The sequence below is a fragment of the Nematolebias whitei genome, chromosome 5, assembly GCF_014905685.2.
Source record: "Nematolebias whitei isolate Nwh7 chromosome 5, NemWhi1, whole genome shotgun sequence".
Lineage (NCBI taxonomy): Eukaryota > Metazoa > Chordata > Actinopteri > Cyprinodontiformes > Rivulidae > Nematolebias > Nematolebias whitei.
The window spans coordinates 28,736,879-28,751,178 of record NC_056502.1 but is presented as its reverse complement, the minus strand read 5'-3'; the positions used below and the strand labels follow the sequence as shown (position 1 = coordinate 28,751,178).

General features: G+C 40.7%; 1 protein-coding gene across 1 annotated transcript; it reads left to right on the top strand.

The window, feature by feature from the left end:
• Positions 1 to 3,459: 3,459 nt before the first annotated feature.
• On the top strand, positions 3,460 to 10,256 carry si:cabz01093077.1 (C-C chemokine receptor type 4). The gene is made up of 4 exons (XM_037677266.1): positions 3,460 to 3,464; positions 4,803 to 4,948; positions 9,229 to 9,401; positions 9,549 to 10,256. Exons 1-4 carry the CDS (start codon positions 3,460 to 3,462, stop codon positions 10,254 to 10,256), a joined length of 1,032 nt encoding a protein of 343 aa, XP_037533194.1.
• The last annotated feature ends 4,044 nt before the right edge of the window (positions 10,257 to 14,300 follow it).

Below are 14,300 nucleotides of genomic sequence, written 5' to 3'. Positions count from 1 at the left end.
ATATATATATATATATATATATATATATATATATAGTTGAACGACTACATAATTTTAAAACTCGACATTAACATAATAAAACTTGAGTAGAACTCAAGTAGTTGATGACGTCATGTGATCTCAAGATGCAAAAATAAACAAATAAACAAATAAAACCACAAAAAAAAGTAATTTATTATTTACAAAAAAAAAAAAAAAAAAGACCAACAAAACATTGGGAGCATATATTATGCTCCTACCATTTATCATACTGCAAATAAGTCACAGGAAAACCAAAACTATTAGTTATTATTATGAAGCTGCAAAAGTGAACGAAACGTATGCCACGTCAAAAACTAAACTAAAAACATTATTGAGCATGCATCAGGATAAACTAAAAACAGTGGGGAAGATGACCACCTCCCACCACCGCCCACAGTGGTGTGCATTATGTTTAGTTTTAGAGATTAATATGTTTATAGGTTTAGAGATTAATATTTTTTGCTTTTTGTTTGTGAAACAAGGTCAGAGGAAGCTGGTTCTGGTTGAGTCATTGGACCCGGTGTTACACCATATTCTGTGACCTGCAACAGTGCATGCAACACCACCCCCTACGGTCACAATATACGGTGGTCACAGAATATGGTGTAACACCGGTTCACAACAGCTCCAAACAGTCAGGAAGTTGATTCATTTTCTGTTTCCTTACGGTAGTTGAACTGGAAGATTCATCTTTAGTTACATTTTTCCATACTATTGATGCATTTCTACCTGTTTGCCAAGACTGGGCCTGCTCCGCTCAGTCCATCTGCTTGGAGGAATCCATTTTGTAGCCCGCGCCCAGTGCGGATCACGTGACGCAATGACGTAACGCCGATGTATGACGTCACTACGAATACTCGACGTGAAATTTAAAAACTTGAGAGGTGTCCTAGGAATCGATGTGTCGATTACTCGAGTAGTCTGTTAAAGACCTAATATATATATATATATATATATATATATATATATATATATATATATATATATACATATATATACATAAAGGCATTTTTAAACCCTTCCCACACTCTTGCAATATTCTAAACAATGTTTCTAAACTCTAAATGCTCTAAAAGAGCACAAAATGTCATGATTTCATCTCTCTGCCTCCAGCTACTCTCTGCCAGTGCTCTCGGCCACGCCCACTTCTCCACCGCAGAGCAGAGATATGACAAGCTACAGGAGGGAGCTTTTCTTGCAGCTTGGGCTGCACACTGTGTAGGAGATGCTAAATAATTTTAAATAATTGTTTTTTAAAAATTCCATGCCGATTGTGAAGCTCATCCATCTATCCGCCAATTGTGTGCCATGACCAATCTTACTTTGAAAAACCACGATAGAGCTAGTCTCCGAAAAATAAATTGCGAAGTAGCGAGAGACTACTTTATTTCACTAGCTCTTCTAAGTACTAACATTTCCCTGTGTATTTGCTAGCAATTTGCTACTTGTAGCTCTAAGCTAGCATTTTCTTGTAATTTACAAACATTTTACTACAGCTGGTGTAATACTGGCCCTTCCCTGCATTTTGCTAGTGTTTGCTATTTCTTGCCCTACATCAGTTTTTCCTACAATTTGCTATTTAATTACTTCTGACTTTCATCTAGCTTTTTGCTGGTGTTTTGCTACTTCCTGCTCTATTAGTGTGAATTTTGCTATCTTTTTGTTACTTTTGACTAAACTGTTTTCCTAAACTTAGCTAGCATTTAGCTACAAGCTCTTTGCTTGCATTTTCCTGAATTTTTGCTTGCTTTTTGCTATTTGTTGCTAAATAGTGGTGTTTTCTTTTAATTAGCTAGCATTTGTTTAAATGCTGCTAGCATTTTGCTACATTTAATTTATGGCCTTTTGTTACTCATCCATACATCCATCATCTTCCGCTTGTTCTGACGTCGGGTGGCGGTGGCAACAGCTTGAGCATGGAGGCCCAGACATCTCTTTCCACAGTCACCTCTTCCAGCTCTTTTGGGGTGATCCCAAGGCATTCCCAGTCCAACCGAGAGACGTAGTCTCTCCAGCATGTCCTGAGTCTTCCTCAAGGTCTCCTCCCAGTTGGACATGCCTGAAGCACCTCCCTAGGGAGGCACCCAGGAAGCATCCTTACCAGATGCCCAGATAGACACCCTTATGTTCAAACATGGTGTTCATGGTGGACAACTATGACTAGCACAGAAGTTCAACAACAGAACACTGCTCGGGTTCAGATCAGAGAGGCCGTTCCTCCCAATTACCCTTCCAGGTCACACTGTCATTACTCACATGTGCATTCAAGTCTCTCAGCAGAATAAAGGAGTCCCCAGCTGACGCACCTTCCAGCACCACCAAGGACTCCAAGAAGGCCGGATACTTTGAACTGCCATTTGGCATGTAGGCACAAACATCAGTCAGGGCCTGTCCCCACACCCGAAGGCAAAGGGAAGCCACCCTCTCATCTACCAGGGAAAACTCCAACATACAGGCACCAAGTCGGGGGACCAAAAGTAGACCCACACAAGCTCGGCGCTTCTCACCATGGGCAAATCCAGAATGGAATAAAGTCCAGCCCCTCTCAAAGAGATAGGTTCCAGAGCCCGTGTTGTGCATTGAGGTGAGCGCATCTAGATCTAGTCGGTACCTCTCAACCTCATTTACAAGCTCAGGCTCCTTCCCCACCAGAGAGGTTACGTTCCATGTCCCAAGAGCCAGCTTTGGTAATCCAGGGTCAGAGCGCCAAGGCACCTGCCTTTAGCCACTGCTCATGGAGTCATGCACTCAACTCACCTTTTGTTACATTTACCCTATAGCTGATAATTAGCTATATTTAGTTTTCAGCTCAGCTTTTTTAGAAAATTTCAAAAATATTTCAACTGTTGATGGTCAAATATTTAACTGTGCAAATTCAGCCAATACTTATTGTTCAAATTTTGATCTCTTTTCTTCAGTTTTCAGCAGACTTGTTTAGCAGAATTTCAGCAAAAGCATTCACACTTGATTTTTCCAGAAAATGCTACATTGTTTAGTGATCCAAGTTTTACTTTTACTTACATCTGCTGTTGAAAGCTATAAACCCGATTAGTATTCAGATGGTGGCATCCTTTTCTCACGTTCAGAAACATCTGAAACTTTGTTAAATAATCTTTCTGCAGTGAATGTGCTGCTTTTATGAAACTATGAAACACCCTTGAGTAGTTTTCAATTTAAAAATATAATTTTATAAGTAGACACCCCACTCCTTCCATGTTACAAGTGAGTATATAAAGGGACATTTCTCAGAAAACTGCACCGACACCTTTCTCTGCAGGATTAACCCAATGAGGAGGAAACAACAAACCTTACCAGAAATGAGCGATGCAGCAGAATTGAGCGCACACACACACATGCAAAAAAAAAAAGAGCAAGGCATGCTGGCAGAGTGAAACACACCAACACATTCTGAGGAGCACTGAGTAAGTTTGGTGAAGAATGTGGTGAGTGTTAACATTTTAACTTCTACATGTTCAGCTGCCATTTAACTTCTTCTTGTGTGTAGGTTTGTTTTGTGTGTGCACGTGTGGCTGTGCTTTGTGTTTGTGTGCACAATCAGCCACAGGAAGTGAGGGTCGACGAGGGTGTCAAAGCGGGTGGTTCGTGTACGATGATAGTGAAAGAAGTGTTTGAGATGTGGTTAAAGATGATCAGATGGATTTGGTTCTGGTATTAACAAGTTAGTTTACAAGGAACAGTTAACAAGGAAGTATGATATTCTCTGCTTAGAGCCTAAATCTGGATTGGGATTATTGAGGATTTCTTTCATATTTGGAGAGTTTGTTTGCGTTTCAGAAACAAGTGCCTGAATGTTTGTCACAGAGGCCTTTTCGACATGACTCATTCAACGATATCTCATTTGAAAAGTTCAGCTTAAAGGACAAAAAAGTCCAAGATAAACATTTATGATTCCCCTAAACAGTTTCATTCTTTGAAATATTTTAATCTGTTAAAAATGTTCAGAGTGGACGGGACAACATTCAGTCTTTACTGGATGGAGAAGAAGGGAGGAAATGTGTATGGCTTGAACTTTTTGCTAGTTTTCTGCTTTCATAAGATTTATGGTATGTGTTTTAACAAAGAATTTGAAGAAAATCTTTTTTTTAAACATTTTTAATAAGAAGAAGCTAGAATCAGGATTACAACTGTCACATTGGAAAGTAAGTTAACGTGTTTTTATGATTAAATCTGTGAAAGAAACTCAGCAGGGATATGTGATGCTTCATGATGTAAAAGATGAGTAATTATCTTTAAACCAAAGAATTGTTCATGTATCTTTAGACACTGCTACTGATCTAATTTATTTATGTGATCTGAGTGAAATTGTTAAGAAAAGGCTTATAGAGCAAAAAGGCCACATAAAACCACAAGGTTTTGATTTTGTGGGTTTTTTTTGTTTGTTAATAACTTAACTCAACAAATACTTGTGCTTTCACAAAATAATTGTGCTTTCACAAATGTGGACCTGTGTATTTGTGTAAACCGTTAACGTAGGATAGTTGCTGACAGGAAATGGAAGCCATTACACGTTGAAAACATGCAGTCATCATTATTCTGAGATTTGAAGGAAAAACGAAAGAAGTGTAAGATTATAACACTTGTTTACAGTTTATCTTGCATCCCATTTTTCTATTTTATTATCTGACTTTGAAGTTTCTGCAGAGAATAATTCAGTGATTTTTGTCCTGGCAGATTATATGGTTACATAGTTGTTGGTTTGTTTTTTTTTTGTACATCAGAGACTGTGAAGTTTTGATTAAATGCTCTGCTCTGTCTTACAGCATCACGAACGAGTCAGGGAACACCTCAGAGATGTACGAGGAGTATTACTATGGCTTCTGTGACAACGAAATCACTTCAGTTTTCCCCAATGTTTCAAAAGTCCGCCTGGTTTTTTACTACACACTCTTTGGCCTGGGTCTACTGGGTAGGTTCAAATATGAATGTATTGTATTTTCCTCCATTTTGTGTCCATAATAAGAATTGTTTACACCCAAAACCAATTCAATATACATCTTGTCAGCATTTATATTTACTGGTTTGTTGCAAAACAAAGTCCAGGTTATAACTAGAACAACAACATATCTGCCTTAAAGCCGAAGTCCTACACAACTACACTGTGATGTGAAAAATGAGCAAACACTGCCAGATTCTATAGTCTTAGTTTAAAGTCTGCTAAAAACCTTTTATACCAACATTTACTGGCATTAAATGTTTCTGAAAGTGTTGAAATAGCTACTTACAACTGCATAGTTGTCAAAAATTAAATACTTAGTTAAAGCATTAAATTGAACTTGATTTGCACTGGAAAAATTAATCTAAATATGGGATTCTAATCCAGTCCACCAATCAAACTTTTTAAAAAGAATTTCTGACTAGTTGGAACAATAAACCTTATTTGATCAACAATTACTTCAGCTATAAAACAGAGGCCGAAAAATACTATAGACTGTTTAGTTTTCAGTAAAAAAAAAAAAAAAGAGAGACACAGACATCACCATTTTATTTATGCTGCAATGCATTCTGGGTAAATGATATAGTGCTCCATTGAGTTTGAATGTTAATCTGGGACATTTATCGGGTGTTCAGCCCTTTAATTTGAACCAGAGCACACTGATAAAGAGAATTTAGAAATGACTCAACTTTCATATTAGCTTCAGAGCTAATTTAATTTAAAAATACTTTATTACTCGCAAACAGAAATTAAATGTGGTAACTCAATATTCTGGCTTTATTAAAGAGTTGACGCATGAGCACCGGTGACCCCCGCGACCCAAAAAGGAAGAAGTGGGTAAAAATAATTGACGGCTGGATGGATGGATTAAAGAGTTGTTATAGTAGCCTATATAGTTATATAATGTATTAAAATATATAAAAATATATATAGTTATATAATATCCATCCATCCATCCATCCATTTTCTTCCGCATATTTGGGGTCGGGTCGCGGGGGTAGCAGCTTAAGTAGGGAGGCCCAGACTTCCCTCTCCCCAGCCACTTGGGCCAGCTCCTCCGGGCGAATCCCGAGACATTCCCAGGCCATCCGAGAAACATAGTCCCTCCAACGTGTCCTGGGTCTTCCTCTGGGTCTCCTCCCGGTGGGACGTGTCCGGAACACCTCACCAGGGAGGCGTCCAGGAGGCATCCTACCCAGCCACCTCAACTGGCTCCTCTCAACGTGGAGAAGCAGCAGCTCTACTCTGAGTCCCTCCCGGATGATCGAGCTTCTCACCCTATCTCTAAGGGAGAGCCCAGACACCCTGCGGAGAAAACTCATTTCGGCCGCTTGTATCCGAGATCTCATTCTTTCGGTCACAACCCAAAGCTCGTGACCATAGATGAGGGTATGAACGTAGATCGATCGGTAAATTGAGAGCTTCGCCTTTTGACTCAGCTCTCTCTTCACCACGTCAGACCTGTACAGCGCCCGCTTCACTGCAGACGCCGCACCTATCCGCCTATCGATTCACGCTCCATTTTTCCCTCATTCATGAACAAGACTCCAAGATACTTGAACTCCTCCACTTGGGGCAGGACCTCCTCCCTGACCTGGAGAGGGCACTCTACCCTTTTCCGGCTCAAGACCATGGCCTCGGATTTGGAGGAACTGATCTTCATCCCGGCCGTGTTGCACTTGGCTGCAAACCGCTCCAACGAAAGCTGTACATCACGATCTGATGAAGCCAACAGGACCACATCATCTGCAAAAAGCAGAGACGCAATCCTAAGGTCACCAAAACAGATCCCCTCAACACCTTGGCTGCTCCTAAAAATTCTGTCCATAAAAGTTATGAACAGAATCTGTGACCAAGGGCAACCTTGGCGGAGTCCAACTCTCACCGAGAACAAGCCCGATTTACTGCCGGCAATGCGGACCAGGCTCTGACACAGATCATACAGGGACCTAACAGCCCCAATATATAATATATTACATTATATTTTAAAAATGTATATATATATATATATATATATATATATGTGTGTGTGTGTGTGTGTGTGTGTGTGTGTGTGTGTGTGTAGCTCCAGAGCTAATATTTATAAAGTTATCTCCAGATCTAATATATGACGTTATCTCTGGAGCTAATATCATATAGCATTAGTTCAGGAGATAAAAAGTATCACATTATCTCCAGAGCTAGTAGTGTATGATCCAGAACTAACGTAAGTTAGCTGCAGATCCAACTAATAGCATGAGCTCTTGATCTAATATATATGACATTTGCTTCAGAGCTAATCTAGATATAACTTTAAATCAAGAGCTAATGACATTAGATCCAGTGCTAATAAATGAAACATCACAAGTTGATCATGTTTGATCATATTGATCCATATATTGTGCAAAATAAAATTTTAGCCATGACTCAGTGTGTTTGACTCCGTGTCTTCACTAGAACCGATTTAAGTCATCACCCCAGAATGCATTGTGCTAGTAAAATAATGGCTACATCCCTATAGTAGGTGGAAAATGTAAAAAACATTTAAAAAAAAAAAAAAAAAAGAAAGAAAGAAAGAAATTTGGAGTTTTCACACATTTCTGCCAAAACGGAGTTCATCTGTAGTTTATTGATGGTGGAATGAATGATCTTATCAGAGCAAAGTCGGTGCTCTGCAGATTCTAAAATCTCCTAAAAGTAATTTTTTGAATCTCCGAACAAGGTTTTGAAGAAATATTATGAACAATGAATGTTCTGTCTGTTGGTAGCTCTTTGAATGGCCTTAGTTAAAAAAATTAAAGAAGTTTGTTTCTGACGAGCTAACAACTAGTGTGAGCAGAGTCAACATTTCAATGGATTGCTGCCATCTTGTGCTCAATATCTATGTTTACGTGGACATAATTAACCGGATCAAACGGCCGTTCGGAATAAAAACGCGTCATGTAAACACCCAGTTCGGGTTATTTTTTGTTTATTCAGCGCGATCCAAAATAATTTGTGATCAGAACGAAACGGGTGGTTTACGTCGATTCATAACCCAAATTGTGAGCATGTAAACGCTTGATCTGTTCATTTTTATCTGAATGTGAAAAACTGACCTGACTGCGCATGTGCGACTTTGTCATTTCCGCCTGGCTAATGCTAATAATATTAGCATGGGGAAGCAAAACTGGCAACATTTCTACTAGAAACTTTGAAAGAGCTCAAAATGATCTGTATTACCTGTAGCTCAGTCAGGGAGTGCGGTAACGTCTCCACCTTCATTAAAACCTGTCGCGGGTCCATTTTAGGTGCTCAGGTTTGTTTACGTTCATCCTGGAAGTAAACCGGAAGTAGAACTTCTTCTTTGGTGTTTTTTCTAAGGAGAGTTTACCACTCTGTGCATGTCAGTACTTCTGTTCAGAACAAAGTCCGCTGCATGTAAACACTCGTCATGAACAGATTGTGCCCATGTAAACGATAAATTTGAATGATTTATTCTGAAAACATTTCAATCCGGTCAAAGAATTTTGCACATGTAAACATAGCTACTGTGTCCACCTTTGATCAGACCAAGGACTCTGAAGAGGTAAATTCATCACCGTGGTAGAGGTCACCGAGGAAGATAAAATGTTCCTTGGCAATAGTAAAACAGGGAGGGTTGAGATTTCTTCTGAGAGGCTGAGGGCTGTAGATGTGGTGAGGTTATGGTTGGCATGCCTCTCCACTGTCTCTTGCGGGACCGGATTAACACCTGCGAGGTGCTAGACCAAGGTGGTAGTCCCCATTTTGAATAAGATGATTGTGTTTCAGGTATTGGGGAATCATACCTTTCAGTTTAACCTGGGGTTTTGAATGGAGGCTTTCAACCGATGGTTGAACCTCTGAGTCAAGAGGAGCAATGCGGCTTTCATCTTGGTCATAGAGCTAACTATTAGCCAATAATTATTTATCTGCTCTTTGACCATTTAATATTAAAACTGACATTTTCAGACGTCCAAGGTCATATGAACCATTAAAACTCCACAGTCCAACACTGTTCGATAAACTTTAAATTTTTTATTAAACAAGTCTCAAAAACAAAACAAAACAAAACAAAAACGAGACTTGAGTTGTTTTAAAACAGAAGTAACACACATTGACTGTTGCCTCGTTCAGACTATCTATTACATTCAGATCAGAATTACAGGGAATAAAATCTTGTTTTAAACATTTCAACAGAACCCAGCTTTATTTAATTTGAACGTTAGTGTTTGTCACAAAAACACAACTCCTAATGTGATTTGAATTCACAGGAAACTGGACGGTTCTCTGGGTTCTCCTACGATACTCAAAGCTGAGAACCATGACAGACGTGTTTCTCTTGAATTTGGTCATGTCGGACCTTTTGCTGGCCGTGTCCCTGCCCGTCTGGGCCTACAGCTCTGAGAGCATTGCATCATGCAAACTCATTACTGGACTCTACCAGGTGGGCTTTTTGACCTTTAACTATTCTTTTTTTTTGTAACAGTAGCTGCAATGGGGTGAAGTGTTCGCTTCTGCTGTCAAACTAAAGTCACTTCACATCGTGGCACATCCTGTTCTAACCCCACTTCCTCTCTGCTCTTCCCAACAGTTAGGTTTCTACAGCGGCACCTTGTTTGTGACCTTGATGAGTATGGACCGCTACCTCGCCATCGTCCATGCTGTGGCAGCCATGCGGACACGAACACTTCGCTATGGGATTATTGCCAGCGTCACAGTCTGGTTCATATCTGTGATCATGGCGGCCCCTCAGGTAGTATTTGCCTCCTTGGTGGATGAGATGGAGGACAACTTCACCATCCAGTGTCATCCTGTGTACCCAGAGGAGATGCAACAGTTTTGGAAAAAACGTCGAAACTTCAGCGAGAACACTGTGGGCCTTTTTATCTGCCTCCCAGTCATGATTTTTTGCTACGTGAAGATACTTATTGTGCTCTCCCGGTCCAGAAACTCCAAAAAGGGCAAGGCAATCAAGCTGATCTTCACTGTGGTGTGTGTGTTTGTGGTATGCTGGGTCCCCTACAACATTTTGGTTTTCCTCCAGACTCTGGAGCTGCTTCAGGTACTGAACAGCTGCAACACTTCAAAGGCCATAAACACAGCCATGGGCTTTGCTGAGATTATTGCTCTGTCCCACTGCTGCATAAACCCAGTGATTTACGCTTTTATCGGGGAGAAGTTCAGGAAAACGGTGGGCTATGTGCTGATGAAGCTTTCACCCTGTACCCATCCCAGCAGAGGTCCGATCAGTAGCCACACAGATGACACCTCTAACACAGCTGTGAGATCAGATCTGTAAAAATAGGTCATCTCTGTGGTGCAAGCTGCTCATGCAGTTTTTGTTTTTCTTTATTCAGTTTGTAAATGCATGGTGGTGATGTTGAAAGGTAAAGGGGGAGGTGTAGCACATGTGGTTTATGCTTGTAAAGACAAAAAGGTATTCACATTATGCTTCTTGATACATGCAAGGTAATGACTCATTCTGGAAGTACAGAGAATGAAAAGACATTTATTCAGACTATATTTTATTCTCCATTTCATATTGTTTATGGTGAAAACTGATTATCAGCTCGTGTTATCTTGTTTGTGTTTATTGTGACAACTTTATTCCTCAAAATAAAATGTTTTTGAATAAATACAACACTCATTTCAAAGTTCTTATGAGTTTCAAGCATAAATGGTTAAAAAAAAAAAAGATAAATCAGGTGTGACAGAAAGTGTAAATATATAGATTTATTAAGGAATAATTTTCCTGAAATCTATCCACCTTATTCCTAGGAGCTCTACTGTATAAATGATCATGGGTACAACTTCCTGTCAGACACTGGAAGTAGCAGAAAGCATTGGCTAACAATGGCAGCAGAGCACAGACCGTAGAAAGTAATTTGGATTCAGTTTAGCAGATACAACGCCGTTTTTTTTTTACATTGACAGTAGTTCCTCATTTATCGTGAGGGGTTCTGTTCTCAGTTCCTCCGTGATAAGTGAAAACCTGCGACGTAGGAATAGTAGTACAAGTAGTAAGTAGTAGTTTATTTTAGTATTTATGTGTATATAAATAAAGGTGTTTTTAAACCCTTCCCACACTTTTAGAATATTCTAAACAATGTTTCTAAACTCTTAAACACTAAAAGAGCACAGCATGTCCTGATCTCCAATATGACCCAAAACAAAAAGTGTTCCTGGTGTCGCCGTTCAACCCCAGCATTTTTGGCCAGCTCTTTTGTTTCCAGGTGGAGTGAAGACTCGTGCTCAAACAAATAATGGCTGAGAAGAATAAAGTTTTACCATTTAATTTATTTTAAGGCAGGAAAATGTACAGTCTTAGCGTTGAGAATTTGATGTGGGTCCCAGAAGACTAACATAAAGCACCGAACACAGGAAGCGTCCGTCCCTATATTCGCTAGGTTCCTCCTCTTAAATGGGATGGGAGCTTGGCCTTTCGTGTATCAGTATTTTATTTATGTGTGCCAATAAGACTTGTCAAAATGTTTTGGGGTGTTTGTGTGCAACTGTCCTTGTGTTTATGCAGCAGATAAACAAAACCTTCTCCTAATATGGCAAATGTCTTCAGGTGGCCATTGAGGCTCCAGAAGTCTAACTGATTTCCTGTCTTCTCTTTAACACTTCAAGATTATTTTAGGACATATCTAACATCATCTGAGGAAATATGTAACACTGGGAAAAGCAGTATAGTGTCCATTGCTCACCTACAGACGAGGAATTAAGAAGAATGTGGTTGAAAAATGAGAAGTTGAAGAGACCACCCAAAATTCTGTATGTGTGCTCATTTCACTTTGTTGACAAATGGCCAACGGAGGAAAACCTGAATCCTACTTTTTGGCTGGACTACAATAAACCACTGGCGAAGAGATGCCGGATCCTCGGAAGGATTGAAAACAGTGTGATGAGAATATCAGGTATTATTTCAAGTGTATGAATGGCACAGCATTATTGTATTTGTTTGTCTTCGGTATTACAATTTTCTCTGCAGTTAACCCAAGCTTGGTAATGCAGGACTTTAAGGCTTTGGCTGGACTCTATGTCTGCTTCAAGGTAAATAAGATTGTGTCCACCTCTTTTAACAAAACACGAGCGATCTTATTACTATGTAGATATTAATATACCTCAGAGCCTTTTAGGTTGTTTATTGCCTAGGGAGGCACCATGGGAGCATCCTTACCAGATGCCCGAACCACCACAACTGGCTCCTCTCGACATGGAGGAGTAGCGGTTCTACTCGGAGTCTCTCCTGGATAACTAAACTTCTTGCCCTATCTCTAAGGGAGAGTCCAGTTACCCTGAGGAGAAAACACATTTCAACCGCCTGTATCCGCAATCTCATTCTTTCAGTCACTACTCAGAGCTTGTGACCATAGATGAGAGTAGGAACATAGACCGACCGGTAAACAGAGAGCTTTGCCTTACAGCTCAGCTCCCTCTTCACCTCAATGGACCGGTACAGAGTCTGCAGTGCTGCAGATGCTGCACCAATCCATCTATCAATGTCACACTCCTCACTTGTGAACAAAACCACAAGATACTTGAACTCCTCCATTTGAAGCAGAACCTCACCCTCGACCTGGAGAGCAAGCCAACCTTTTTTGATTGAGAACCATGTCCTCAGATTTGGAGGTGCTGATTCTCATCCCAGTCGCTTCACACTCGGCTGCGAACCGCTCCAGTGAGAGCTGAAGATCACAGCATGATGACGCCAACAGGACCATATCATCTGCAAAGAGCAGAGATGGAATCCTGAGGCCACCAAACCAGAATCTCTCTGCCTCCTGGCTGCACCAAGAAATTCTGTCCATAAAAGTTGTGAATAGAATCCATGGCAACAGGCAGCCCTGGCAGAGTCCAACTCCCACCCTGAAGGGGTCCGACATTAACGGCAATGCAAACCAGACTCTCGCACCGCTTGTATAGGGACCGAACAACCCGTAACAACAGGCCCCCAATCCCATACTCACGGAACACAGTCAAATGCCTTCTCCAAGTCCACAAAACACATGTAGATCAGATGGGCAAACTCCCATGATCCCTCAAGGACCTTAGTGAGGGTAAAGAGCTAGTCCAGTGTTCCACAGCCAGAACAGAACCTGCATTGTTCCTCTTGGATGTGAGGTTTGACCAACAATCTGACTCGCTTCTCCAGTACCCCTGAATAGACCTTACCAGGGAGGCTGAGGAGAGCGATGCCCCTATAATTGGAGCACACCCTCTGGTCCCCCTTTTTGAAGAGGAGAACCACCACCCCAGTCTGCCAATCCAGTGGCACTGTCCCTGGTGTCCACACGATGTTGCAAAGGCGTGTCAACAAAGACAGCCCCACAACATACAGAGCCTTAAGGAAATCAGGGCAAATCTCATCCACCCCTGGAGCCCTGCCACTGTGGAGCTTTTTAACTACCTCGGTGACCTCAGCTACGGTTATGGACAGACAAGCCCCGAAGTCCTCCAACTTCGCTTCCTTTGTGAAAGTCGTGCCGGTGGTGGTGTTCCTACATGTTTAAATTAAATTCACAATGCTTGGAGAAACTACATTAGCTTCTACTGTTTGTACATGCCGGTTCTAGTATGCACCAGAAGTCATGCCCATAATTCATGCAAAGCACCATGGGGGCTAGGAATAATAATACTTTAGTTAGTTTTCCATTTTACAGAGAAAAAAAAATCTGTCAAAAAAACAGAAAAAATAAAACAAAAAAACTTCATCTAAACAATTCTAAAATCCACATCCACACTACTCAGGTTATAAAATTAAAATAACAACATGATATATTCTCTCTCACAACTCTCAGTCTTTGGTGAGAAAACATCCATCTATCATCATCTTTACCCACTTCTTTCTTTTAGGATCATGGAGGTCACTGGAGCCCATAGCCAGCAGTCACTGTGCGAGAGGCGGGGGACACCTTGGACAGGTCTCCAGTCCATCACAGGGACACAAAGAAAAACGACACAAACAACCATTCACTCTCTCACTTACACCTAGGGATAATTTAGTTTACAAATCTGCCTAATATGCATGTTTATTTTGGTCTGTGGGGGGAAACCAGAGTACCTGGAGAAAACCCATGCACGCACAGAGAGAACATACAAACTCCACCCAAAAAGGTCCCAGGCCAGGATTTGAACCAGCTACTTTCTAGCACAGAGGCAACAGCTCTACTACCTGCAAGAAAACAGACAAAAAAAAAACTATTTTCAAAAGAGAGATTATTTAAAAACCACTTTCTGGTGGATCCACGTGGACAGAAGATATGGAACTTTTCAGAAACCATAAAGAAGTCTCTTTTGGACACAGTTAGTGTACTGAAGACAAACAGATGTAGAGCAT

What these genes read in the sequence shown, in the direction of transcription:
- si:cabz01093077.1 (XM_037677266.1), top strand. An exon ending in CTTTGGCCTGGGTCTACTGG is followed by an intron (nt 4,949 to 9,228) that starts GTAGGTTCAAAT and finishes TTGAATTCACAG; the next exon opens with GAAACTGGACGGTTCTCTGG. An exon ending in TCATTACTGGACTCTACCAG is followed by an intron (nt 9,402 to 9,548) that starts GTGGGCTTTTTG and finishes TCTTCCCAACAG; the next exon opens with TTAGGTTTCTACAGCGGCAC.